The sequence below is a fragment of the Aythya fuligula genome, chromosome 11 (assembly GCF_009819795.1).
Source record: "Aythya fuligula isolate bAytFul2 chromosome 11, bAytFul2.pri, whole genome shotgun sequence".
NCBI classification, from domain to species: domain Eukaryota; kingdom Metazoa; phylum Chordata; class Aves; order Anseriformes; family Anatidae; genus Aythya; species Aythya fuligula.
In genome coordinates this window covers 18,696,366-18,724,047 of record NC_045569.1, presented here as the reverse complement: position 1 = coordinate 18,724,047, position 27,682 = coordinate 18,696,366, and the positions used below count along the sequence as shown (strand labels likewise).

General features: G+C 53.9%; 1 protein-coding gene across 1 annotated transcript in view; it reads left to right on the top strand.

The window, feature by feature from the left end:
• Positions 1 to 1,005: 1,005 nt before the first annotated feature.
• The window catches only part of CHSY1 (chondroitin sulfate synthase 1), a 57,669-nt gene continuing 30,992 nt past the window's right edge, over positions 1,006 to 27,682 (top strand). The window contains exons 1-2 of the mRNA XM_032195238.1: positions 1,006 to 1,304; positions 8,086 to 8,581. Of these exons, the coding sequence (XP_032051129.1) occupies positions 1,006 to 1,304; positions 8,086 to 8,581 (795 nt within the window). The remainder of the gene's footprint in view (positions 1,305 to 8,085; positions 8,582 to 27,682) is intronic.

The following is a 27,682-nucleotide window of genomic DNA, read 5'->3' as shown; positions in this document are numbered from 1 at the left end:
TGGCACAGGGTGAAGCCGGGGCTGGGGCCCCACACACAGCCAGGAGACGACACCAAGGGCCTGGCTGTGGGACGGGGCCGTGTGGCTGTGTCCCAGGGGTGTTTTGTGGTGTGGGGACAGCTGCAGCTACCTGTGCTCGATCTGTGAGGGTGTAGAAGAAGGGGCAATGGAGCGTTCCCGTCCCTGGCTGTCCTGCTGAAGTGTCAGCCCCAGCACTCCCTTCCCTGAGCACCCACAGTGCCACCTCAGCTGCAGCACTCCCTGGGGCCCCATTCTTCTCTTTTACCTCCCAGCTCCCACCCCACACCCAAAGAAACCCCAAATCCCCACAACCCATCCCCTGCTGCCCCCACAGCTCCTCACCCCCGGGGTCTCCGCACCCCCCAGCTTCCCATCCCTGTATTTTACCTCACAGCTCCCACCCCACACCCCAAAAGCCCCCCAAAAACCCCCCAAATCCCCACAACCCATCCCCTTGCTGCCCCTGGGGCTCCTCACCCCCGGGTTCTCCACACCCCCTGGCTTCCCATCCCTGTCTTTTACCTCACATCTCCCACCCCACACCCAAAGAAACCCCAAATCCCCCCAGCCCACCCCTTGCTCCCCCCACCCCGGGGCTCTCCGCTCCCCCTTTTCCCTCCCCCATCCCCTCAGCAGGGGGCTGGCTGCGGGCGTCCCCCTCCACCCCGGGCGGAGCCAGCGGCCGCGGGCCCGCACACGGCGCCTGTGCCGAGGGGCAGGACCGGGGCCGGGAGGGGAGGGGATGATGGAGGGGAGGCGGCCGCCCCCTTCCCTCCGCTTCCCGTCCCTTCCCCTTCCCCCCATGGCGGCGCTGGGCGACTCGGCGCGGCTGGCGGCGGCGGCGGTGGCCGAGGAGGAGGAGGAGGAGGAGGCGGTGGAGGCTGTGGTGGCGGAGGGGCTGTGAGGAGAGCCGCCCCCCACCACCACCACCACCACCACCGCCACGCTCGGCTCCGGGGGCGCTTGGAGCCGGGCTGCGGGGGCATGGCGGGCCGCGGCCGCCGCGCCTGGCTCAGCGTCCTCTTGGGGCTGGTGCTGGGCTTCGTGCTCGCCTCTCGGCTCGTCCTGCCCCGAGCCTCCGAGCTGGCTGCGGCGGCTCGGCCCCGCCGTGCCCGCCCGCTGGGCTGCCGCCCGCCGCCCCCTCCCCTCGCCGCTGCCGCCGCCGCCGCCGTCGCTGCCGCCTCCCAGCCTCGCCGCCCCGGCCCGCAGGCTCGGAGCTTTCTCTTCGTGGGGGTGATGACGGCGCAGAAGTACCTGAGGAGCCGCGCCGTGGCTGCCCACCGGTGAGAAGAGGGGACGAAGCGGGGGAGGTTTTTGGGGGGAAAAGGGGGTGCCCCCCCCCCCTCCCCAGCATCACCTTGGGATGGGGTGCCCTGAGGATGGATGGATGGACGGACAGGCGTGTTGTTGAGGGGTGGCTCCGGGCTTGGTCTCGGGGGACCGTGGTGGTGGTCGCTGAGGGGTTTGGGGATGGCCAAACCCTCGCCTCGGTGTGCCCGGCACGGGCAAAGCGCTGCCGCCCTCCCCTTCCCAAATGGGGAGCTGTGGAAGCGCGCACAAGGCCGGCCGCCCTTCCCAAAAAGCCCTATTGCTTCTTCCCTCCCAAAGGCAGCAACCTCCCGTTCCGAAACCAGCCGTAATCATGTATAAAATGCTCAAAAATAAAAGTTCAGGGGCTGCCGGATAGGGAGCTGGATAAAAAATCCCCCCTCCCAACCCCGCGCCTGGGTGAGGAGATGGAGCCCCAGCAAACGCGCCTGGGAACAAAGGGGGAAGCCGCTCGCTGCCTCCGCTCGCGGCTGTGCCAGGTGGAGCCGGCTCAGGAACCCTCTCCTGGTGACCGTGCTGGGGTTAGGGAATGATTTGTGCCCTGTACGGTGTGCCTCAGACCCCGGTGATGGAGGTGGTGGTGTACGGACGGGGCTTCAGCCCTTGCGTGCCGGAGACGTGGCCCTGCCGAAATAACGCCCCTCGCTCCGGGAGGCCGGAGGAGTTGGGAGCTGAAAATGTCAGCCCGGCTCCGAGCAGGCCACAGGGGCTGCGGGGCGGGTCTTGGCCTCCTAAAACATCCCCTCGGTGCCTGTGCTGGAGGAAAGGTTTCTCCATCGCCTCCCTGCCCCGCTGGGCAACGCGTGGCCCCGCTGGCCGGGCAGGGCGCGATGGACGGGGGCTGTCTCCTCCTGGGAGGGGGCAGCTCTTGGTATCAGCACCAAAACTCCGCCAAATTGCTTAATTTGGGCAATCCGCAGCGTATTGTGCACCAAAGAGGGCCGTAATGGAGACTTAATGCCTTCTTTCGGCAGCAGACCTGTAATTAAGTTACAGAGGGCGTGTGACGGATCCTTTGAAACGGGTGAAGGAATGCGTTTCTTCAGGGTTCTGTCTTTTTCTTCCCCGTGTGGGATGGAGCGCTTTGGATTGCAAATCCCACGAGGAGCCCTGCGATGCCCATTTACATAGGGGAAGGCTGGAGTCACGCAGGGACATCCCCTACCAGGTCCTGTGGCACAGCCAGCGGTCTAGCAGCCACCCAATTTTGGGGCAGGAATCCCCGAAAGGACGGTGGTCGCGGCGTTGTCCGGAGACGGGTGTTAGTCCTGGATGTTTTCCCGTGCTGGTGCGGGAAGGGCTCTCCCACCTGGATTTGCCTGTGCTTGCAGGAGAGCTCAGAGCCAGATCTGCAGCGTCTGTGCACGAATAAAACAGTTAAAGATGCAGCTTGGCGGGTCGGGCTCCTTCAGCCCCGGGAAGGAGGGCTGAGCATCGCTTTTTATTGTGCTTCTCTTTTTGGTTTAACCTCCAGAGGGGCTGTCAGCTCTGGGAAGGGCCGAATGGGGAGAGCTGGGAGCGTTGCGGTAGGGCTGAGGGCGTTTTTCTCCCCGCTGCTGGCAAAAGAAACGAGCTCATGTCCTGGTGACAGGAAGGCATCTTTGGGGGAAGGTGGGGAGGGGGAAGAGGAAGACGAACCTGAAATCCTAAATGGCTTTTGATTGCCATGAAGCGCTGGGGCAGACAATCGCTGGGATTACCACACTGACAAAGCATCCTGGGGAGCTGAATCGCTGGCACAGCGAGCCAAACGGGAAGCTGCTCGCAAGGCTTTCCCGGGGTGGCAGCGTGTGCAGGGCCTTGATACGGCTGAAAGGAATTAGGGATTCAGGGGCTGAATGCCTCTGCGCTGCCGCGGCTCAAAGGCCACTGACGGGCAGAGCTAAAAGGGGCCGGAGCGGAAAGCATTCGCTGCTCCTCGCTGCTGTGAATCCCGATAGGGTCTAACAAGAGGGGAAGCAATCCACTTCCTGAACATCAATCACGAGCCAAATGACCACTGCAAGGCAGAGCGGGCCCGCTGGATTTCCAGGAGCCGCCGGCCCTTTGAAACAGTCGGGCTTTTGTGCTCTGCGAGGCAGAGAAATAAGCTTCAGATCTCCAGGTTTTGGTGTGTTTTTTTTTTCTTTTTTCTTTTTGCAGGGCGGATTCGTAGCTTCGGTGATTGCATCTGACAGCCAGGTTAGAGGAGCTTCCCTTGAGCAGGCTGGCAAAATGCAGCCGCAGAAACAGCAGTTTCACATCAAAGGGCGTGAAATAGCCAGGAAAAGAGCAGTGCAGGAAGGAGTTAAAGGACGGCCGGGGTTCAGGGAAAGTGCAGCACTGCGTGCTAATGGCTTTGCAGTTGAGGGGAGTTGTCCTGAAAGAGCTGCAGGAAGGAGAGGCAGTCAGGACTAAGCACTCTCCCTGCAAGATTTAAGCCTGCTGTCTGAAGAACAGAAATATCGAGCCGTTAACCCTTTTTTCTTTCCCTTTTTTTTTTTAGCGTTTTCCATAGCAACTAGATTTCCAGGGAAACCCGACAGGAGAGCAGTGCGAATGCTGCTGATGGCCGGGTGGCAGAGGTTGGGACACGGCGTGAGTGCCCCGTGTCCCTGCAGGAGCAGAGCCGTGGCGTTTCCCAGGTTGGGTATTATCTGGCTAAGCCCACTCCAGCTGCTGCCGGCGCATAATGCAAACCACATTTCCATGCTTTTTTTTTTTTTTTTTTCAATTCAGAGCCCAGAGCTGGCGGCTGTGGGGTTTTCTGGTCACTAGCGAGGTGGGAAGGTGGATTGGGGGTGTGCGTTCACATCTCCTGGGAGAATTCACGTGCAGTGGCTTTGAACATCGTGATGGAGCGATGCTCAGCTTGTCAGCAGTGCCACAGGAAAATTCCTGCTCCTGTGTCATCTGGCACAAATATGACGTACCTAGGCTTTCCTAGCAGGAAACAGGATTTTTTCCTAAAATTTCGGAGAATGTTCATGGGACAGAAGGAAACAAATCAAGTAGGATCAACTGGTTCAAGGGGATGTGGAGAAATTAAGTTGCCCACAGGGGATGGATCCCTTTCTGTCCCTTCCACAAGGAAAATCCATGCGTACCCAGGGACAGAAACCTGGCATCTCATTAATTCAAAGGACTTTAAGGAGCTGTGGAAGCTGCTTAGGTTCTCTGTTAAATCCCCCTGTAGCAAATCTTGGTGGAAAGGTGGGACCCGGGTTTCTGAAGAACAATTGTGCAAAGTTAGCACTAATTGAACATAAAGTTTGCTGGAAATGTGTGTCCGAGGAGGAAGTCCTGTAGGTCCCTTATCTTGCTGATAACGATTTCCTTCAGGTTAATTACACAACATGACCATTTCTGCAAACTCAAAGCGATTTCTCTGGTCTCAGCTAAGGGAGGTTCCCAAACTGCGCGGACAAAAGCAGAACGCATTTTTCTGTAATTGTCTCTAATTCGGGGTCTCTACAAAGGGGGCACTGTCTGCAGGAGGTAGCAGGCTGTTTCTGCCAAGTCTGCGGAGCTGAGGATAAAGCAAGGTAACTCAAATAAATAATAAACACTGCGGAAAATGAAGAAACAACGTTCCAGATCTGTGCTGCTCCAAGCTGTGCTTTTATAGCTTACTTTTAAATGAAGAAATTGCTTGTGACGACTCAGTAACTACAGTAGTGGTCACTTATAATAAATGTTCATGTATTTTTTAGAGCCATCTTTGTGCACACAGTTTTCTGTACCGCACAGATACCTGTAACAGCTCTGTCCAAGTCTTTGCATCCAGTTTGCTGGTGATTTGCTCAGATTAAGGAGCACGTGGGATATCCCAGCTGTTACCCGGCCAGTTGAGGGATGATAAAATTGACTCGTTAGCCAACCACACTGGAGCAGTCCCAACGTCCTCTGCTGAGAGGTTTCTTCTAAGGAAGCGTTGCCTAATTTTTATGTCTACATGCTTGCTTAAATTGCATTTTCATTCCTCTTCTCGTTTGTTGGAGTGCTGTGCCTGGTGTGCTGAGAGAAAGCAGGTCGCACACGTCACGCGTGTTTCCAGCGCTGCTCCTAGGCAGGTAACAGAGAGCTCTGCTGTCCTGATTCATGCACATCCTCCCGTTTAACCGAGCAGACTCAGATTACACCAAGGAGATAAGCCTGGGAGCTGCCTGGTTTTTAAATGACCGGCGCAGCGCACGTATTGGCTGTGTTCACAACCTGATATTTTGCTCTGGACAGAGTCGAGCACGGCAGGACCTGAAGCTGGCCGAGGCCACCAGCGGTGAGCACAGGGGAGGAGATCCCTGCAGGAGCTTGGTGGCAGTGACACGGGGGCTGCAATTCCTTAAAACAACCGAGGAGGACCCAGGAATCCACAGGGGGGTTGAGAGGATGCCAAGTTTCTCTCAAAATATTTTATTTTTTTTATTACTATCATCAAAGGTGAAATTAATTTGCAGATACGTTCTGCAAATCTTCCCTTGGAGAAGCTTTTGACCAGAAGAGCAATATCAGGTGGTGCTTGGAGAGCAGGGCTCTGTCAAGGAGCCCAGCAGGTCAGGTTGCTGCCCATAACCTGAGACAGGGAACCGAGCTAAAGATGGGAGGGCTGGCAAGAAATTCAGCCAGTAACACGTGGATCTGCACAATCACTCGTGGCCGAGCCAGGTCTGCCTCTTTGCAGCGTCAGAGACAGCAATTAAAAGCAGCTTTGATCCGAATCCATCCCTACATTTACCAATCCTTGGTCCTGGTGGCGGCTGGGGCCAGAAGGATGTGCTTGCAGCGACCTTAAAATCTGCGGTTCTGCTTCTTTCCCTAGGTGCAGTAACATTTCCTGAACAAGCTGTTCTTTTGGTATTCTTTCCCCAAAAAGGGGATGCACGAGGCAGCGAGCTGTGGCTTGGGCACGAGGAGCAGCCCATGGCAGCGCTGCTCCTGGGGTTATTTCTGCGCTGGGCTCCTGTTTTAGCGTGAATCTGAACCGTGGACAGGGCCCAAGAAATGATGGGGCCAAACTGGCCCTGGGCCAAGGGGCTCGAGGCAACGGGAGGGCTGGAAATGAAATCTGCCAGGGTTTGGGGACGTCCATGCGTTTTGTTCCCCCTGCGGTGAATGGGGGCTCTGTCCCGGCGATGCTCCAGGGGGTCCCCAGGGGAGGGGGAGCTGGGGAGAGAGCTGGGAGGAAATTTAAACCAGGAACCAACAGAGGAGGGGAGGCAAATAAATAGATAAATAAAAGGGAAGGCTGCTCCCGGAGAGCCCCAAAAAGCCCTAAAACTTGGGCTGGCAGAAGATGTCCCACCTTGTCTGTGGCTCCCAGCCCTTACGCAGGCAGATCTCGCAGGGTATCGAGAGCATTAAAAACGAGGGATTGAAATGGGAAAGCACCAAGAACCGGCTTTTTGGGGAGGAAGCCTGTAAATTTAGATCATGCATTGCTTTGGGAAGAACATTTTTCCACATAGCCTTTTCATTCAAACCCCACTATTTGTATGCGGGGGGGGGGGGGAGCGGTCAAAATAAGCAGCGAAACTTCGTCTTGTTTTAGAAGGGGCACTTTTCAGTGCTTTAGCAGAACGTAGCCATAAGCAGGAGCACCACACGTTAATTACATCACTGATGATTAAAGGCCTCATCACCTCTGTTGGGAAGTCACAGGGATGTTTCCATTGACTTCACCGTGTGCTCCCGTGGGACGTCGGGACCTCAACTTTTCCAGCGGAGCACTGCCCCTATGAGTAAGAGATCCAGAAGACAAAGCTTTCAGAGTGATTGTATGGCATTCGTTACACAGAGCTGGAGCTGTTCAAGTGTCAGAGTTGATGTTCAGCCCTGATTAAATGCTTCAGCATTTCCCAGGCAAACCCAAGGTGTCATTCTTCGGAAATATTTCTAGATTTCCACCTCGGCGCGGTGGCTAACTCTGTCGAGTTTTGAATTGCACGTGGGTTGCGCTGCCCAAAATCTGCTCTGCTTTTGGCCAGGAAGCTGTGCTGGGAGGCATCTGGTGAAAGCGACAGTGATACATGGAGGTGCTGCGTCCTTCACCTCCAGAGGGCTTCCACATCGGGCTCTGAATGCAGATGAGACTGAGCAAAGTCACCAAACATAACTAGAAAATATTCTCCCTTATGGGATTATTGTTACTGGGATTCTCCGGTGGCTGCAAACATCCAGGGGCATTTCCCAAAGCCTTGCAGCACCCGGAGAAGCCGCCCTTTGCTTGCTTTCCCACAGGATCCTGGCTCTTGACAAGTTCACGTGAAATTTAGTGGCTGTTTGCTCCTTGGAAGTCAGTGCTCCTGAATGGGTATTTGAGCTTTGGGGGTGCTTAGGAGAGGTGGGGGGGTGGATATGATGCCAAAGAGCTCACAGGGAAGCTTTTGAGGCATGAAATCCATTTGTGTGAGTCGTTGGCCTGTCTTGGTTCCCTTTGCTGTTAGACCAACACCAAGTACGTGTAAGAAACCCTGCCCACCCCTCCTGACCCGCTCTTACTGTATTATTTTTTACAGCTACAGCTGCAAAAGCAGTGCTCAGGTGCTTGCCCTGTCAGATTTTTTTGCATGTTAAGCCAGTTGCTCGGGGTGCAGCGTGAGTGTCCTTGTTTGCACGGCAAAAAAATAACCCTGGGAGGCGTTCAAAAAGAAAATTTGTAAAGCAGATGAGGCGCAGCTCCGCGTTACCTCTGCTGGGTAGCTCTCTCTGCCTCCGTTTGCATGCTCAATTAGCTCTTGTTGTCTTTTTGCCACCTAGAACCTGGTCCAAAACCATTCCTGGCAAGGTCGAGTTCTTCTCCAGCGAGGGCTCGGACACCTCCATTCCCATCCCCATCGTGCCGCTGCCCGGCGTGGATGACTCTTACCCTCCCCAGAAGAAATCGTTCATGATGCTCAAGTACATGCATGACCACTACCTGGACAAATACGAATGGTTCATGAGAGCCGACGATGACGTTTACATCAAAGGGGACAAACTGGAGAACTTCCTGAGGAGTCTGAACAGCAGCGAGCCCCTTTTCCTCGGCCAGACCGGCCTGGGCACCACGGAGGAGATGGGGAAGCTGGCGCTGGAACCGGGCGAGAATTTCTGCATGGGGGGCCCCGGGGTGATCATGAGCCGGGAGGTGCTGCGCAGGATGGTGCCCCACATCGGAGAGTGCCTGCGGGAGATGTACACCACCCACGAGGACGTGGAGGTGGGGAGATGCGTGCGGAGGTTCGCGGGCGTGCAGTGCGTCTGGTCCTACGAGGTAAGGACGAGGGGGGCGTTTTGGGGGAGGGAGAGGCTGGCAGAAGTGGCTCCGGGGCTTTGCCACCTGATGGTCCCATCATACACGAACTCAGAAGCAAGGAGGGAAGCATTTAGGCACGTCGGGGTGGTGGGAGGAACGTCGGGTGCTCGTAATGGGTGTCTCCATCTAGACACAAAGGGAACAAACCGAAATCCAAGCGGCCACAGGTCCCTGTGGTCCCGCCTGCTCAAGCCGTCCTTATTTAGCCGGTTGTGTCCCAGTGTCAGTGTGGAAAATCAAGGCTCCCGGTGCCCTGTGGCTTGCCGTGGATCAAACGTGCTCCTCTGCACCCTCTGAAGTGAGCCCTGGGTGTTTCCAGACCGTCTGATCGAAAACACCTGCGGGGCTCGAGCTGTGCTTCCTAGCGCTACTCCCAGGGAAAACACTGAGGGTTTTGCTGAGAAAGGAGAGAGGAGGAGAGAGCAAGCAGTTTATTGTTTTATGCCAGCATTTACGGCCAGCAGAAAGCTGCTTTGTGCGGCGTGGTGAGGAAGGGAGATGCTCCTGCCTGCGTGACGGAGGAGCTGCAGACGCCACCAGGCACTGCTGCTGCTGACTCGCCTTTACCAGCAAGGACTGGTGTTAAACTCCCGGTGTGTTTACTGAATCCTCTGCTCCTGAGAGCTCTCACTTCGTTTCAGTTCACAGTTCGGTGACAGGAAGGCTGCTGTGGAATGGGAAGGAGGGTTCCAGCTGCAGGAATTTATTCCTGGCTGTCGGTCCTGAAGGCTTGCTGGGCTACCAGCACCTGGGCTCTGCTGAGGCTGGCACAGACCCCTTGGAGTCAATCCGACCACGTTTGGGCTTGAAATAACTAAAGATAACACACAACTGCGCTAGGAATAATACCTGACGGAGTGAGGCAGGGCTTTTCCTCAAGATCAGTTTGGTTTGATCAGCCTATGGTCAGTTATCCGTAGCGCTGGGTGCCCCCAAGTGCCGCGGAGCCCTTTGTGCAAAGAGGTGAGATGCCAGATCCCAGCTGCCTGGGAGGTAAGGAGGACGCTGGGTGGTAAAAGCACGCCTCTTCTGTGAGGAGCAGCCCTGCTCTCACCCAGTCGAGGGTTTTCAGCTGAAAAACCTGTCGTCTTTCTGTTTTTTCGATGCTGCCCTCTCCCTGCCCGGGCAATTGGATGAATTGCGCCCAATATTTTATTTAAGACACAGCAGTAGCCGTGCAAAATAACACAGCTGCCCTTACAGCTGTGGTAGGAGAAGCTGGGGGTAAAAGCGACGTTTTCCATGCCTCGTACGTCCCCAAATGTCAACCAACAGGCGGCTGAGAGCGCGGTGCAAGGTGTTTTGCTTCAGCTTCTGGTGCAGCACCGAGCTGATCTGCACCAGGGCACGGCGCCTTTCACAGCTCCCACCACGGCTGTTCTCGCCGTGGGCGCTGTGCCCGGAGGCATTTTACTCATCTCCACGACTGTCACTGCCCCCTTTCTCTGACTTCGGGAGCCCACAATGTCCTCACTGTGCTGCTCATCTCCACCGCCTCGTTCCCTGGGGTTGTGCCCGAGCGCGGCTCCAGTCCCCGCTCTGTGTCTCTCTGCTCTCAGCAGTCTGCCTCAAAACCCTTTTTTCCCCCTTTTCCTGTGTTTCCTGTCGCTTCGCTGCTCTCCGTGGTGCCTCGCGGAGCACTTCATTAACAGCACTGCTCACTTCAGGGCTCGTGAGGGTTTGTTCGTGCTCTTCCTGCTGTCGGGAGCTTTTCAGTAAGCACAGCAGAGGGAACGGACACCGCGATTCTTCGGGCTTCCTGCTTCACCCCACCCCAGATGAGATGCCAGAAAAATAGCAGGCAGGTTTGGGGGGAGCTGAAACTCTGTGTCCACAGCACATCAGGAGCAGTGGATGGATTTTAGGCTCCTGAGGCCAGGCTTGTAGCTGTGGCCCTACAGGAGACGGGTCAGGGATGAGACAGACCTCTTAAAATGCTCTGTATGGCGAGGGGTTCTCATTGTGAAAACAAAACCGAGGCTGCCTGACAGATAGCTCCGAAACTCAGCCCTCTGCAGAGTGGAGCAGCCAGAGCTGTGGGCTTTGTGCGGCACGCTGGGAGAAAAAGCCATAAAAAAAAAAAAAAAAAAAAAAAAAGAAAAAAAAAAAAAAAAGAAAAGGAGCTGTGAAATATTTGAGGGAGCTTCATGGTCTGAGGCAATGCAGAGCGCCGGCCTTTCTCCTGCAGGGGAGGAAAGGCTTGTGCTGAGCCCGCTAGGAAGTGACTCTGCACTTGTAGGGAGTGTTGGTGTTCTGGGCGTCTGGTGCTTTTCCTGAGCAGCACTTTACACGTTTAAAGCCTCCTTCGTTTAAAGCCTCCTTCCTTCCTAGCCCGCCCCGGGGGTGCTGGAGGTGCTCTGTGCCCTGCCTGCCTGCCCCGAGGCCGCAGGCCTGGTGGTGACTGCGGGTACCGGGGGGCTCCTGGGAGGAGGGTGGGTTCCAATTAGCGTTTTGGGCGGTCTTTTATCTGCGGTAATTGAGGATAATCGCTGCTCTGAGATCCACTGAGGTTAGGAGAGCCCTTAACGTGCGCCTCGGATCCGCCAAGTACGTCGGCAGCGCCGGGACGTGCTGCTTCTGGAAGGGACCCTCCCTGAGCAAAGCTGAGAGACCGAAATACCTGCCCGATGTGATGGGCAGGCTGTGGCAGCGAGGTACGGCCACGGGGCTCTAATTTTAGAGGTGGTGTTTGCTCAGGAGCAGGGCAGAGAGGTCACAGGAGGGAGCAGCCGGGGTTGGCGAAGCCAAGCTGTGGGCTGGGAGGGTTCGGGATCGGAGGAGAGACCTCAGATCTGCGCCCAGGTCCTGACCAAACTCTTTCACTTCAGAAAATGATGACCTATTGGAGGAGCAAATATTTCAGAGGGGAAAAACTGACTTGGCACCGCTAGGTCGTCGCTGCCTGACCTCTGAACTCAGGCTGGTGAAGGCTTTTTGTTCGCTGTGGGGATCGAGACCTGCCCTGCATCGAGCTCCGAGCGCCGTGCCGAGGCCCCTTGAGCCTGGATCTCGGTGACTTTCTGCCAGCCCTGGCTTTGAGAGGGGCAGGCTGCCTGATTCGGGCTTCCCTGCGCCTTGCGAGCTGTGGGTGCAGCTTGGGACTGACCCGTTTTTGTGAGCACAGGGGCAGGGAGCGTGCTTCTGGCCAGCTGGATGTCTCAAAGCAGTGCCTGCGCTGGGGGCTGCGTGATGCTGTAGTGCAGACACCGAGGAGGCTTCCCCCATGAAGCCAGGAAGCAGAAGTAGTCATTTTTTTTCCCCATTATTGGCTTTTCGAGGTGCTAGGAACCAGGACCCGTCAGCCTGCCGCGTTTGGTGGCTGTCTGGCTTAGCTCTTAGCCTGAGGACAAGCCAGCAAAGGCTAATCCATCCTGGCACGGCAGGATGAAGGCCCCCGTGTAATACCTCATCATCCCACTTGCTTAATTAAGACTCAAGGAAGGTGTGTGTGGCTGTGAGTTCGTTCAGCCCAGCAGCCGATGGGACAGGAGGGAGGGGAATCGGAGCCCAGAAGCTCCCCCAGAGGATTTTTCCCTCCTGAGCTGCAGCAGAGCTGCCCCGACCCTGCGGGCTGGGTGCCTGCCTTACGTCCTGGCAGCACAGCGGGAGGAGAAAATCCTTCCTCTGCCCTCAGGAGCTCGCCGAGGACTTTGTGCTGTAATCCCGGAGCCGTGGGCGAATCCCACCTGCCTGGAGACCTTGAAAGGGCAACGGGGAAATTCAGCCCCCGTTGCCCTTTTCAGCCCCCGGCTGCTCTTAACCCAGCGGTGCCGCCTCCATCTCTGGTGCTTCCAGCTCTGGCTGCACTGTGCTTGGTGTTTGGGGGAATACTTAGTGTTTTTCTTTTAATTAAAGCGATTAAATTATTGCAAAATAACAAAAGGTGGATCGTTTAAATGGATGGGTACAATGGGTGTTGGTACGATACATATCCAGAGCTGCTCCAGACACTGCTTGCAGCCAGCTGTGTAGCATCAACCTGCTTGGGAGGCTTTTCTTAATGCTTTTTGGGGGAAATAACACCCTGTGGGCTGCCTCTGCCTCGACGCTGTGCTCTCAGAGCACTTCCCCGTGCTGGGTGTGCTGGGGCAGCCCCTTCCTGCTGCAGTCACAGGTCTGCTGCTGGGGCAGCTCTCAAAACCAGGGCAGTCCCCGTCTCAGCCCAGGAACTGCTGGTTCCTCTTCTCTTTCCACATTTTCTCCTCCAAAAGCCACCGTCGGTGCCGCCGAGGCGTGCCACGAGGCTCAGCATCAGCTGTGGGATGGCTGCTGCTTTTGGGGTGGCCCTGGAGAAGGTGCAGGAGGGCAGCCTGCGGGTTTCATGTCTGTGTGTGACGGCTCTGCGGGTGCCGTGTGCCATCCTCCTGTGCCCTGTGCCGCAGGAGGATTAATTGCTCAGCATCTGCCTAACCTCATTTCCTGCAGAAACCTCCCCGCCAAAGACCTGCTGCTGTTGTTTCGCCTTCTGAACCCACCCGATTCGGGGAAAAAAGCACTCGGTTCTACTTTGCTTGGGCTGTTGCACCATCCTTAATTGATGGCTGAAGTGCTTAAAAGACGTTAACGCTAATTTCCTGTGTGAAAAGCTTCTCGGGGCTCCTGGCGGTGCCAACTTTCATGGTTATCAGCTGGAGCCCTCTTAAAATCTTGCCAGAAATCCTGCTTGCCTGTAGGGTGGGGATTATCTTCCAACAGAACGACCTCGATGTGGCACCCAGAGGTTGGGAACGGATCTGGGAGGGCCGGGGGGGGATCGATTGGTGGCGATTTCTTCCACCCTGACCTTTTGGGTAGGAAGCGTGCTTGGGGTCCCTGCAGAACCCAAAGCTGGGGGCTGGTTAGCTTCGAAACCCCACTCCTGAAAGTGTGGTTCCACTGCTGCCCTCAGTGAAAGCACAGCAGGCGTCAGCGATGATCTCAGCCGCGTCTTGAGCGAGTCCAAAATCTCTCTGCAGCAGGCAAGCAGAAGCTGGGGCAGATTTTTATCGGCGGGATGCTCGAGAACGGGTTCAGCCTCATGCCGGGGGCTTGCAGCTTTGCGTGGTGATGGTGGTGGCTTCCGAAAAAAAAGAGGCAAAAGCCTGCGTGTGACTTACAGCGCTGCTGGCGGCCCCGAGTGCTTTTTAAGACCTCTTGGGCTGGAAATCTCTTTATCCACCTACACAACGTCCGTGCTGCACTGCGTGCCGTGACGAGGAGCCTTGTGGATGGAGGAAGGCCCCTGCAGGGAGCTCTTTTTCAGCCCAGCAGGTTCCCTGTGCCCAGGTAAGCTCTGCAGGCTGCACGGTGCGCTTGGAGCTGAGGCGCTGTGCGTCTCGTGATGCCCTGGCGACGATGCTGGGGCACTTTGTGTCCACTCCACGTGTGGCTGAGAGCACGTCAGAGCAGGATGGAGCCCCAGGGGATGGTGCAGGGCTGAGGTGCAGCTCCTGGGCCTCATACTTGAGAGGAATTAGCTTAGAGAGATGTCTGGGAGAAGGCACGACGCGCTCTTGTGTAACCACGCAGCACGGGCAGGGTCGTGCCCGCTGCATCGAAACTCCATCCAAGGCCCCGGGGTTAATCCTCCCTGCTGAATGGCTTTGGGGAGCTCCAGCTGAGAGCTGTATTTTTGTTCTTGGAAGCTGCCTTCGGAAGCATCTGGCACTCTTTGGGGATTAAGCACAGGTTCTTAGGCAGAGGTTAGGATTAGCAAGGCAGGGAGCAGGAGCCCGGTTTGGGCGCAGGCACAGTTTATTGGAAAGCAGGACGAGGGTAGCAGAAGAGCTGCTTGTGGGTCCCGTTGGGCTCCTCTCCTCTTCTCCCTGCGGGCACAAGGAGGGAAACACAGCGAGGAAACACCAAGAAACCCCAACCATGGACTGTGACCATGCTCAGCCCTCGTGGCGTGGTGGCTCGGAGAGGCACGAGGCTGGTGCTGGAAGCTCCTCAGCTCGGTGCCACCGGTGAGAAAAGGGCACCGAGAGTCACAGCGGAGCATTAACGAAGGTTCCTCCGCTCGTAAGCCTTCAATGGGCTTAATTACTTGGCAGGAACTTCTTGAAACCTTATTTGAATTGAAGCTAAATGTTTTGGCTGGTTGTGTCACCGCCGTATTAGCGAGGAATGCAGGAGAGAGTGCTAGTTTGGATTAACTGAGCTGCCTTAATCCTTCGTAGCCGTGCTTTGTAATGTGTTACTGTCTTACAGGGAGAGAAAACATTTGCCCGTGAGACAGCAAAGCTCCCTCCTCAGCGTTTCTGCGTAAGGCAAATGTTCTTTGTCCTTAATAAGGACTAGGAAAGTTCTCAGTAAGCGGGCGTCCAGAATTAATGCTCGTCGTGCACGAGTGCTGGATGGCCAACTGTCTGCATCTCAGCTCTGGCATTTTATAAACCTCTTTCCCACAACGCTCCTCCATTTATGGGTGGGTTGGAAGCCTGACCCCATTTTTCAGTGGTTTCTTACAGCCTTCAGCCCCGATGCTTCCCTAGCAATGGCCTCGTTGGCCTGCAGTGCCTCCAGCATCCAGCGCGCACACCTCTCGTGTTCGCAGTCCAGGTCAGCAGAAGTTTTGTGTGAGCACGCGTATCTCTGCTGTCCTGACAAGGGGGAAATTTGTTTAACCTTCTCACGGATGATTTGTCAAGAAGCCTCACCCTTACCTTGCCTTATGTGTTTGTTTAACCTTATCACAGCTTACTGAGCTGACGCCCTCGGTTTTATATCCTTCTCCTGCTGAAGGCACTTCCTAACATCTTTGGCCAAGGGGAACTTCATTAAAGACAAAAAAACAAACCAAAACCCAACCAAGAGACAATAGTGGGTTTCATCCTCACAAAGCAGCAGGGCTTTCGCCTCCCTGCGAATATTACTGAGCTGTGACTTCTCCAGGTTTTGAGCAGAGCGATTTTTCTTTGACTTTTCCACATAATTCTCCCCCTTCTCTGGCTCCTCGGCGTTGAAACCGTGCCGCAGCCTCTGCGAGAGCCCCCTACAGCCGTGTGCCACCTCGCTGCTGTGTTGTGACGGGCCCAGCTGGCAGCAGAGCCACCTCTGATGGCGTGGGATAACGTGAGCAGCCCAGCCCTGACGTCTGCCGCTGGTATCCTCAGCGCCACGTGCGCTTCTTCGGGGGGAGAAAGCCTCCACGTGGCTCCTTATCTATTCCGGGCCAAAAACAACAAAGAACGAGCCTGGTCTCGGGGCAGGGAACTAGGGTGAAGGTGAAAAGGATACAAGGGTACGAGGCAGGAGATGGGGGGCTGAGCATTGGGATGGCAGGGCTCAGCACCATGGGGACGGATCCCTGCTGCCCCACAGCTCTGCCCGCCTGGTGCCACGCAGCACAGGCTTGGTGCAGGAGGAAGATGAGAGGTAAGGGCAGTGTCACCTCTGTGCCACCACCTCACAGCTCCCCACATCCCCCCGCAGGGCTCTGCAGGTCGTGTCTGCATCCCACCATCTGCCCTCGCAGCTCCTGGGGCGGAGGAAGCGTGGAAGCGCGCGGCCCCGCTCGCTCGGCTAGGTGGTCGGGGACAGAAAAGGCCTTGTTCCCCGCCAGCCGGCACAAAGGCTCCTTTGTAGGCGCTTGGTTTACGCCTGCCGAGGTGCCTCAGCCTGCTCGCGGTGGCTCCTGCTGGAGGTATGCAGGCGCTGGGGCTGCGACGGACAGGGGGGTGTTGTTCGCCCGCTGCCTCCCCGTCCTGCTGAGGGCAGGGAGCTGCTGGGGATGGAGCGGAGCCCCGGGGGCTGTCCCTGTGAAAACAGCACCCAAATCCTCCCCTCACACACCTGGGGACAGACCTGGCCTGAAACGCAGCCTGCACCCTCCTTTGGCTTTTAGGCATCTTCCCGGTTTGCCATCTCCTGCCTCCAGTGTTTGGTTTTCTTTGCCTTTTTTTTTTTTTTTAACCCCCCCCAGGCTAGCTGACAGCCCTGCAGTTCCGTTCCCAAATAGCATTCTCATGCTGTCACCGCTGGCTTTGGGACTCGAAGGAGAGCCTGGGTGGAAAAACAGCCTCTCATCGAATTACCCAGAGATGGGTCTCCTGGGATGAAGGAAGAGCACACAGGAGGGACGTGCCCTGTTCCCCATTAAGCTCTTTGCCTTCCACATTTTCTTGTCCTCCAGCAGCGTGGATAAATATTGAAAACTGGAAGCTGAGTGTGGCAAAAGGGGACGTGGGGCAGGTCCGGGGTACGAGCCACCGCCGGGTCGGTGTCCCTCGAGAGCAGCAGCTCTGCCCCGGGGACGTGTGCCCACACTTGCTCTGCCCTCTGGGCACCGTGGTGCTCTCGCTGAAGGTCTCTTGGGCTTTGAAGACACTCGAAGCTTTCTGCGAAGCTTTTCTCTCTCTCACAAGCAGCTGAGAAATGACTTTTCCACTTCATTTCAGACTGGCTGTCATTCTCAAGCGAGCTCGGAGCAGCGCGGTTTTGACCTCGCTGGCGGGGGAAACTCAGAGGAACCAGATTTCCCAGGACGTTGAGGGAGGATTCTTAGGTCTTGAACCCTGTGCTTTGGCATCAAAGCTCCTGCAAAGCTTCCCGTGCCCCTCGGTGGAAGGAGAGCTCTGCACGGCACGGGGTTATCCCCAGGCACTGGAGGAGGAACCGTCAGGGCAAGGTGGGGAGTCCAGGAGGTCCTGGCCCGGCGTCCTGCAGCCAAACCACACCTTCCCCCCCCTCCTGCCCCAGTCACTTCAATTAAAATTCCACCGTCAGGGCCGGAGCGAGGGGAGGCAGGAGCAGACTTGTTTTCGGGAGGGAGGGCTGAATTTTCTGCCGGAATGGGCCTTTGCTCAGGGTGAGCTCAGGAAATGCTCCCCCCCCACCACCTCCACCAGTTCAGTGTGGAAAAGCCACAGGTAGAAGTTGCAAAAAATTAATCAGCATCGTCTGCTTCGGTTCCCAGAGGGCATCAAAGGGTGAAGGAATTGAGGAGCCCTGCGGGGACAAAGCTGGGGTTCTCCGGCAGCATTTCTGAACCACAGCCCAGGGCAAATTGAAGGCAATTTGTTAATGAAGATGAGGGGAGCTGAGAAAGAGGAGATCCCCCCCCTGGTATAGGGAGCAGGGATGGGGAGCAACCTCCTGGAGGTGAAAGGTGGCGAAAACAAAGAGAGCCAGAGCGAAACCCAGGGGGGTCGTGGCGTGGAGGAGTCCGAGCAATTCCAAATATTCTAAACAGAGGTCCCACGGGCAGAGATATGAGGGAACCAAATTCCTCTGGCGTTTGCAATATCGGGCTGGCTGAAGGAGCTGCTCTTGTGCAATGCTCTGCAGGATGGGTCCTGAGCAAACGCTGCTGCTGCTGCAGCTGCAGCTCACAGCAAAGCCTTTAGCTTCCAGCTGCCTGTGTAAAGCAGGTAGCCGTGGCACGGGCGCTTGTGTGCTCAGCACAGCGACACAAATCGAGGTTGGAGGTGCTGGGGGAGCAGCAGATGAGCAGTTCCTGAGGAAAATATCTCGTTGAGGAGCCTGAAGGTGATGCAGACCTCCACGGCCTCCTAGGTGCAGGCGGTTTCTCCGGTAAGAATACAGGCGGGGGGGAGGGAAAGGCAAGGGAGGACAGAGATGCGCTTTCAGAAAGGAAATCGGTCTCAAAAAAAAAAAAAAAAAAAGAAGCAAACAGCAAAATGTTACAAGGTGTGAGTTGGGGAACAACCTGCTGTTTGCCCTGGCTCTCGCTGTGACACGGCTCTGAGCATCGGAGCTGGATATCGTATCTGATGGGCCGCAGGCATCGCCGTGTTTCCAGGCGTAGAGCTCCCCTGCGTCTGTCTCCCTTAGGCGAGGAGGAAAACCTGCCAAGAAAGCAATGCTCTCCGAGGCTCAGCTGCTTTGGCACCCCCGCAGAACCGTCCTGCCCTACAGGGATGCTGCAGGGACGTGTTCTGGCGTGGCAGCCGAGCCTGGTGGCCAGCACGGATGAAGCACGGAGCAGCCTGCGTCGTAGCAGGTATCATTTCATGCCTCGTTACCGTGCTAAGCAGTCAGCTCTCCGTTCAGAAACCAGGTCTGAAAGTGACTTCTGGGAGCGTGTTTTCTGCCTGGCCAAGCAGAGGGTGTGCAGTTGGGTTTTGTTTTTCCTCCGGTAGCCAACATAACGTCACTCACTGGTGGCCTTTGTGCCTGTGTCTCTTTGTGTGCTGGGGCAAAGCAGCCGTGTCCAGCTCGGGGTCGGTGCCAGGTTCATCAATATGATGATTATACGCAGAAGAAAGGAGCTGCAGTGGTGTTCTCGTGGTGTTTCAGTGGTAAATAAGAGGGAAATATGGCCATCTCTTAATATTCTGGTTGGGCTGCCCTGGTTGCTGTGCACTGTGCTGGAAAGCCCCCCTTTTCCTGTAACCCTGTGTGCTCATGAGCTCCGTGGTTAGCTAAAGTAAATGCTCCCAGCCTCGTGTGTGCTGGGCTGTACCAGAACCGCTCTCAAATACTCCAGACCCCGTTCCTGAGCGTTGCTGCATGGACCACACTGTCATGGTTTACTTTATTTTCAAATCCTGAGAGTGGCTGCAGTCCTTTCCACGCCAGCCTTTGGGAAGCGGCCCGCAGCTATAACTTTGCAACTTGGAAACACCCCTGCAGCCTCAGCCCTGCGCCCCGCACCAGACAATAACGAGCGCTGGAAGCTAAACCGAGCCCATTGATATGGTGATGATCAGCACTTTTCTCTTTCTGATTAACATTCAACCTGTGTCTTCTATAAGGTTTCCAGCAAGCCGTGGGATTGTCCGTTCCTCTTCCAGCCAGCTGCCCCGGTGGATTCGAGCCCATCCTGGTCGCTGGCGCCGTGTCCTGGTAGGGCAGTGTCCCTGGTGGCCTAGGATGCAGTTTTGGTGATAAATACGATCCGTTTGGGGTTGTTTTCACTTCCTCAAGTGAACCTGTGACAGGCTGCCAGCAGTCTTGCAGGAAATGCAGAGGGCCGTGAGCTGCAGCCCTGGCTTGGGAAAGCTCCGGGGCCAGGAGATTTTGGGAGAGGCTCGGTAAAACGGGTCTTTGGGGAGCAGTAAACGAGCCAGAACAGACACAGATATTTTTAACGGGGTTTTAACGTAAATCTAACACAGTTTAGGCAAGCAGCCTGGTAAAGGGAGAGTTTCTTGCTGTAGGGGAGCCTTTATTCCTGGGCAGCCCCTTGGTAAAGCCGGCTGCTCCAGGTCCCCCGGAGCTCTCACCAGCGGGTCCCTGGGGTGGTGGGTAAGCTGTCTTCTGGCCATAGGAAGGGGTCTGTAAGTCACCTTGAAAGTTGTCCTCTGGGGAGTGGGAACTCGGCCGTGCCGGGATGGCAGCCCTCCCGGGTGTGAGGCACAGCGAGGGAAAGTCAGATATCTCAGGAATTAGGAGGTCTGTAAGAGCTGAAAGTGAAGGAAAATGGAAGGGCACACGGCGGGCACTGGGGCATGACCACCCGTGGGTTTTGAGTTCCAAACCAGAGCTGTTGGCAGCACGCAGGGCTTCGGCTGGTGGGCAAATCCAAATCCCAGCATGGAAATGAGGAGACCAGGGGCAAAATAGCATAAGAGGGGGCTAACCCGAGCTTTATTCCTCTCTGCAGTGCAATAACCTTGGTCGATGCAGCTCTGTTGTAGCTCTCACCCACCCAGCAAGCTGCTGGAGGGACCTGCTGGCAGCACCTCGGCTTCCTCCATCAGCACAGCTTGGGATGAAGGCTTTTTCCTTGCCTTTTCTTTCTCTTTTTTTAAACTGATTTCTAGGAAATGCAAGATGAAGTGGTCTTTGTTGGGACCCTCCCCAGCAGACACTTTATCACGCCAGCACAGAGGGAGACTTGTTGCTCGCTGCAGCCGCTGCTGCCTTCACAGCCGGGGAGAGCCGGGCTGCGAGCTCCCCTGAAGCCCTCCAGTGCTAAACCTGCTGCTATCTGAAATCTGGATTTCAGGGGAAATCTTGTGGCAGAAGGATTTCAGGTTTATTAATTGCTCTAATTTCTCTACCAAGTGGAAGAGGTCTTAAATCATTCCGATAGTGAGAAGTCAGGTCCAGGTAAATTTATATTTAATGAGATAACATTATAATGAAAGAGAACGTTTTAGCTGTACAGAAATGTCTTAGTAAATGCCTTTCACAGTCCTAAAATGGAGTAAAGATTTTTTTTTCCTCTTTGCATTTTTCCTTTTTTTTCTTCCCCCTCTGGGCAGAACCTTGCTGAACACGTCTGGACAGTGAAATGTTCTTTTGTAGGGATGAACTCATGATCTCCGAGGTTACATTTGCTCTGTAAGGTGTTTGCACACAATAAAGCACTTTTATCCGTGACATTTACTGCATTACAGCTGCTGGCTTTAAAAATAGCAGTTCGGGAAGGCTTCATTTCACGTGAAGTGTGCGTGCCCTGAGCTTCCTCTTCAAAATGTCAGCGCCACTTAACGCCTTCCTCGCTGCTGCTGCCCATCCCTTCCCAGGGGTGCTGTGTGGGGTGTCTGGGGGTGCTGTGTGGGATGTCTGGGGGTGCTGTGTGGGGTAATTGTGAGCTCAGGATCAATTCTTGCTGGTCTGAGCTCGGGATGTGCCCGTGGTACAGGTGTGTGTTGTGCGTGGTACCCCCTTGCTGCAGGGGGTCTCCAGTTTGTAGCTCACTGCAGAAGTTGAGGAGAACTTCACCCAAATTGACGCCAACAAAAGGCTTTTCTCAACACCTCTCTCCCAGCAGGTGCCTGTGCATATTGTCATTATTTTCAGTTCCTCATCTCTGTTCAAGACCATCACCATCAGTACTTTATCTGCATGGAGCAGGTACAGCACAGCAGCACTGCACGTAGTGAGAGGCTGCGTGTCCTTACTGGCTTAAGTCACTCCTCTTCATGCATTTAGTGGCTTTTTTTCCCTCTCGCTTTCTTTTTTTCTTTCTTTCTTTTCTTTTACAGATAGGTTTTGGCCAATTCTTTTCAAATCGTTCAAATTTCCATCCTCAGTAGCTGAGGCTAGCCACTGAAGCTGTCTTACTTTTAATGCTAGTCAGGACGTCTTTTTTTTATTATTATTTTTTTCTTTCTTCAGTCAAGTCTACAAAGAATACTCTGTTTTATGTGCTTTATATGTATGATTTCTTCTTAAAGGATAACTCATTTCCTCTACTTTAGAGGTATTTTCTTAAATCTGTCACTTCCTGTCTCTTTCTTGGCCGTCTGATTTGCCAGTTTTTTACATTTTTTTTATAACTGTTCCACTCATTAACTTCTCAAATCCGCTGGGAGTTGCATTTTGCCCAGGCGAGGTGAAACTCCCTTTTTATTCTCTGGCAAGAAATATTTGACAATTAATTTAATTGCTAAATTGGCTTCCAAGCAGAAGCAGGCTTGGAAAACTGCAGGGGAATTAATCATTGCCCGTTTAACAGAAGGGACTTGAAAATGTGGAGGCTGCGCTAAAGACATCACCGAGAGCCGAGGTGCACGGCAGCTAGCAAGCTTGCAGTATTTTATCATGCTTCAGACCTTCTTTGTAATTTCTTGCTGGCTTTCACCACGTTTTTCCACTCGAGGAGCAGAGCGCGCCCTCCCACCAGGAGAGCAGAGCCCTCGGCTGCGGGGCTGAAGCCTTGAAAATTCACGTAAATTCATAAAAATTCACGGAAGGGCACAGAAAGCACGTGCAGGGCTGCCCGCAGACCCAGGTGGGTGGGTGCAGGCACACAGCGGGTCCTCGCCCTGCTTTTCAGATGAGTTACTTCTGAGCAGGATCTCTCCCAAGGCTGAATTTTCCTCTGATGGAAACGCGTGAGACTTGATCAAGGTTGTGCTGGTCTAAAGGATGGTTTTGTTCAGGGTTTTATTCAAGCAAATGGAGTCCCTTCTTCCAAAGCTTGCAAGGCTGCATCTGAGTTGCAGTGAGCTCAGCTTCATGGGACTCCAAAGGCATTATTACAGCTTCTGTAATTACCCAAAATAGCTGTTCTGTACATCAGGCTGGCAGGACTTTAAAGCCCGGTGTCTCGGGCTTCTGCAAGACTGGGCTCCAGCACCGAGTCTCCCAGTATCTAGCTGGGAATCTCCCCTGGAAATGCACAAAGCACACCCTAAATATCGTGTGTGGGGTTGGGTGTCAAGCTGCAGAATGTCTGATTTCATTAATTATATAGGATCTGCTCTTGGTAGCAGATGTCAGTAACGTCTTGCATTGACTGTGACTTGGGAAGGACTTAAAATTCAGTGCTCAGAGAGGCAGGAGAAGCAATTTCGTTATGGGCTGAGTTACCTGTTCTGCCCGCTGTCCCCATCAGCAGGGGAGAGCTGAGCACTGCCGTGGCACCGGTGGGATATTAGATTTGATGTTTGGAGGTTAAATTAAATGGGGAAAAAGGAATGAGAAGTCAGAGCTGTGAAAAATAGCCTTACGTAGATAAAACCACTGAAGTTACTCTGTACATTAATAAATACCGTTGCTTATAAAAAGCACACGTGATATAAAAGTCCCCAAGATGACAGTGATTTGACAAATACAACCCTGCAAGCCCTGGGTAAATACACGGATAAGATTTTCCACACTGTTTGCCATGCATTCATCCAGACATGCAAATATTGAACCTTGTTTCCGCAGTGCAGGAAGTTATTTGTGAAGTGCAAGCACCTCGCGTTCGTATCCGCATTGCGCTGCTGACCTGAGCACACACCTGTCCTCTGAAAGCCCTTTTTGTGGTTTCCCGATCCCCGACTGCAAATAATCCAGTTCCTCCGATCAGTTTCAATTATTTTCGCACGTGTTGCTCGGTAAATGTTGGTTTTCTGAGAACTGCAGTCACTTTTCCATTGTTCAGGCAGCAATTTAGCAGAGCCAAACAGTCGATTTTTAGGTGCGTGAGGTGTTGCAAGGCAGGTGTAAGTGGAAATCCAGCTCCAGCCCATCCTGGACACCCGACTGCCTCGGTGCTTACACAATTAACGAAGGTAGCAGGTACCCCGTGCACATTGCCATGGAAGCTGAGGTTTCCATGAGCTGTGTGACGGGCATTAATTGTCTGCACAGAGGCCAGAAATACCCTGCTGGTGCAGTGTGCCGGGCTCTGACCTATAAACGGGAAAAGTAACGGAGAAAGCAATTATGCAGTGAAATCGAAATTTCCGAAAGGGAATGAAGCAGAGTGTGGATTTGTAATAGGAGGGAGTAATGGGACTTCAGGTCACGTCTGCAAACTTTACCTTTCTCCTCCCTCCTACTCTTCAGGGAGAGCGTAAGGCCTCCTCTCTGGCAGCCCTGTAAGTGCCAGCTCTGGATGTTTTGTTCACCCTACCCCCAATGTCACCACCAAATCCCGTCCCCAAGCACCACATCCAACCTTTCCTTGAACACCCCCAGGGACGGTGACACCACCACCTCCCTGGGCGACCCGTCCCAATGCCCTTTCTCTTCCCACCCAAACGGGGAACAGCCCGGGTCATTTGCCTTTCTGATCCTCAACCACAGGGACGAGGAAGGCCCCTTAAAGGTTTTGTCAATGTTGGGGTGCCTGACCTAGTGCACATCTCTGGAGGGCTTTTCTGCCTCTGATGCTGTACAAAATATCTCATTTTTAGAGCTGGAAGCATTTCTGAGGAGGACAGACTGCTGGGGGTGGTTCCAGGGCTGAGCTCGGCCCTGCTCGTTCTGGTTGTGGAGTGGGTTTTGGTTTGTTTCTCATGTACAATAAGAGGAGGATTTGGCAGCTCATCGTATCTGTTAAAATTGCTGTTAGAGGGGTGAATATTTAAGCTGAAGGCTTTCTTTGGTCAAAACCGGTTTTTAAAGGTGAATAGCTTTGGAGTTCATAGATTGCCTTGGGTTGGGAGGGACCTTAAGGGTCATCTGGTTCCAAGCCCTTAAAAAATTGTGTCCCCCTAAAGAGCTGTGTCCCAAAAAATTGTTGTTAAAAGTTATTTTTGGGGTTGGAACGTATTTTTAGAGTACTGAATTGATTATGTCCTCTTCCTTCGCCTGCAACCTTTAAAATAAGTGGTATTAGTTTGTCTTATACAAAGGTAAAAAGAAAAAAAAAAAAAAAGAAAAAAAATCACAAATACTTGCAGTCCCACAGGCTTCTGGAAATGCTGGAGGTTTAAGGACAGAATGAAACGAGTCCTTAGCCTTTTTTCCATCCAGGATTATAGCTCCTGCAACGGCATCAGGCATGAAAAGGGATCAGTGCTGCAATGCTTCGTCCCTTCTCTATCTCAAGCTCAAAGATAAGCGTGTTTATGCTTGAACATGACGACACTACGGAAAATAATTGCTGATCTGATTAGCTCGACTGAGAAGGAGCTCGGCTTCCTGTGCTTTATGGGTGTTCCTCTGCCCGGGGCGGCGAGGGAAGGCTGTGCTGCCGAGGCTCCTGCCTCATTCCCATTCTGCAGCAAGCCGAGCATCCGACAAGTTGGGGCAGCAGACAAAAGGCAGGCCAGCAAATTCGGGTGTTTGAGCAAACGGGGAGCTGGAAGTCATAAAAGCTGAGCAGTACAGGCTTCTGAATATCTTTAGGAAAACCCAATGTGCTTTTTTTTAAACATATTTCTTGGTTTTGTTGTTGTTTTGTCTGTTTTTTTTTTTTCCATGCGAAAGTGGATTTTTATTTTCACCTCTTTTTTCTTTTAATCCAGGCACTCAGAAAACCTGAGATTGAAATTGGCTTGTATTGATGGCTAGGTAGAGCTGAGAAGCAGACAACTGGAATTTCTCTCTCAGAAAGCAAGTATTCAGTTAACTCAGTAAATCCCCCTATGACACTTTAATCCTAAGCCGGAGCGTGAAGTCTCATGCAATGAAACAAATGTCCACACCATTAAGGAGGACTCTCAGAAGCCTCTTTTAGCTGCTGGAAACGAAGCCATGCTAACATGCTGTTCGTTCCCTGAATGTTTCCCAGTTGCAGGCCTTAATGGGCGAATCCATTACCTCTCAGCACAGCTGTGATTACAAACGGCAGCCTTGCTGAGCCGGCGGCGTGCGGAGCTCCCCGAGATCGCGCAGCGGTGCGATGCGATGTCTGTCCTCTCCTAACTTCTGCCACAGCTGAAAGGCAAAGCTTTGGGCAGCGAAGGGCAACGTCCACACAGAGCACTAAACACCCACGTGTGTTTTATTACAGGAGCCTTTTTTTTTCCCATTGTATCCTTGGACTCCCAGTGCTCTAAATAATTGTTGCAGTGGGTGCTTTGGTCAAAGCGAGTGCTGAGAAATGTCTCCACAGGGTCAAGCTTAGGAAAATCACTCGTTCTGTATCTGGGCTCTGTATTTGCAAGTAGCAGTGTGTTTGTTCTCGGTATATTCAGCCTGCAAGAGCACCACATAAAGGGTAAAACGTGATGGAAGGAGCTGTGTTTGCTTGATCAGATGCCATCTGCTTATCAGCAGGCTCATCTGGAGCCCCCTTTCCTCTACGTGTCGGTTCCAGGTGTGTGTTGGGTCTGCAGACACCGCTGCCCTCTGATGCTGAGCTGTTCCCTCATCTCCTGCCTCATGCTCTCCGCTCTGCCTGTACTTGCCCGTTGCCTGTCGCCTTATTTTGTGCTGTAAATTTTGGAGGTCAGAGAGAGGTTGGGGTTTTTTAGTATTATTTTTTGTTGCTCTGCATTCACTTTGTTCCCAAGCCTGATGGGTTCTCACCTGGGGTAAGAGAGAGCCCTAAGCCATCCCCAGCCTATAAATCATAAACAGAATTGTCTTTAACTTGCAGATTTCGAGCAAATCTTTCTCGGGGTAGCACTGGAGGTGGGGCTGAGGGCTGAGGTTGGTTGTCTGACAAGTGTGAAGTTCTCACAGCTGTCTGGCGAGGCTGCTTGCATCCTGCAAAGTCCTCAATGTACAGCTGGCTCCGACTCTGAGGTAGTAATGTATCTTTTGACACGTTCTTCTCTTTGTTTCCCTTTTTCTGTTGTATTTGGTATCATCCTTCTCTGATTCCAGCACGTGATCTCGGGTCCTCCCCGCAGACAACAAAATCGGCCCCGGGCAGCAGCCTTTCCTCTGAATATTTTGGCAAATCTTTGCCCAGAACCTGTTTTGGAGCCTCGACCTCATCGTTTAGTTTTACTCTTTGGAAAAGATTGTTCATAAAATGCTGGGGACACTCATATGGATCTGTCCCAGGAGTATTGCATGCTACAGAAATGTCAAATTATTCCAGACACTTACCAGGAAAAAAACCTTTGGAAATAGAAATGTCCATAATAGGGTATGTGCACAGAGATCCCTGCAGGGTGTGTGTTTCAGAGACACTTGTCTCTGCTGTTAATACCAGAGCAAAAGACCACAGGCATCTATTTAAGGTTTTTTTTTTCATTATTATTATGGGGTAGAGAAAAAAAAATAATATGGTTTAATACACTACTGAAATTCCAGTCAAATGCAGAATCGACCTCTCTCATTTAGGTGCCGGATTAGCCAGTCAGCCCTCATTTTGGACTTGCTTTTTGCTCCCTTTTTTTAAGGGAGGAGCAGGGAAGCTGCTGTTTAAACCATCTCAGTCTTTTATTTACGGTTCTCTTCCAAGCCTTTAGCAGCGCTGAGTCGCGGTGCGGCGTGGCTTCACCCTGCGCTTCGCCCTTGCTGTTGGGTCCTCCCGAAACTCCCCTGAGTGAGGAGCCCCCGAGCTCAGCCCCTCCGAAGATCTCCTGCCATCAGAGGTGTCGCTTCCTAGAGCCATATCTGGGAGAGCTGCTGGCACGCAGACGGGCCGGGTGCCTCCCTGGGCAGCCGCCTGCCTCCGGCTTGGAAGCCGAAGCTGCCGCTTGGCAGGGAGACCGGGCTGGCTTCTGAGAACTGCAGGGGTGTGAGAGCAGTCGCGAGGATGGGCTCAGCTCTGGCTTTCCTTCCCTGTCCCTCTTGCTGTGTCCAGCTTGCCATGGTCTCTGCTCCTTTGGCTGAGACAGCACGGAGGCCGGCTGTCAGTGCTGCTGGTGTTTTTCTCCTCCTCATCTCGCGGCTCGAGCTGTCCAGCCATGCCCCGGTGGCGGGGATCTCCCGACACTGCTGTCATTCGGCTTCCTGGCCTGAAGTGACCAAATCCCAGGATTAATTTTCCAGGAGGGTGTGTCAGCATCGTGTCTTTGATGGCAGCTGTATCGTGCATCCCCAGCC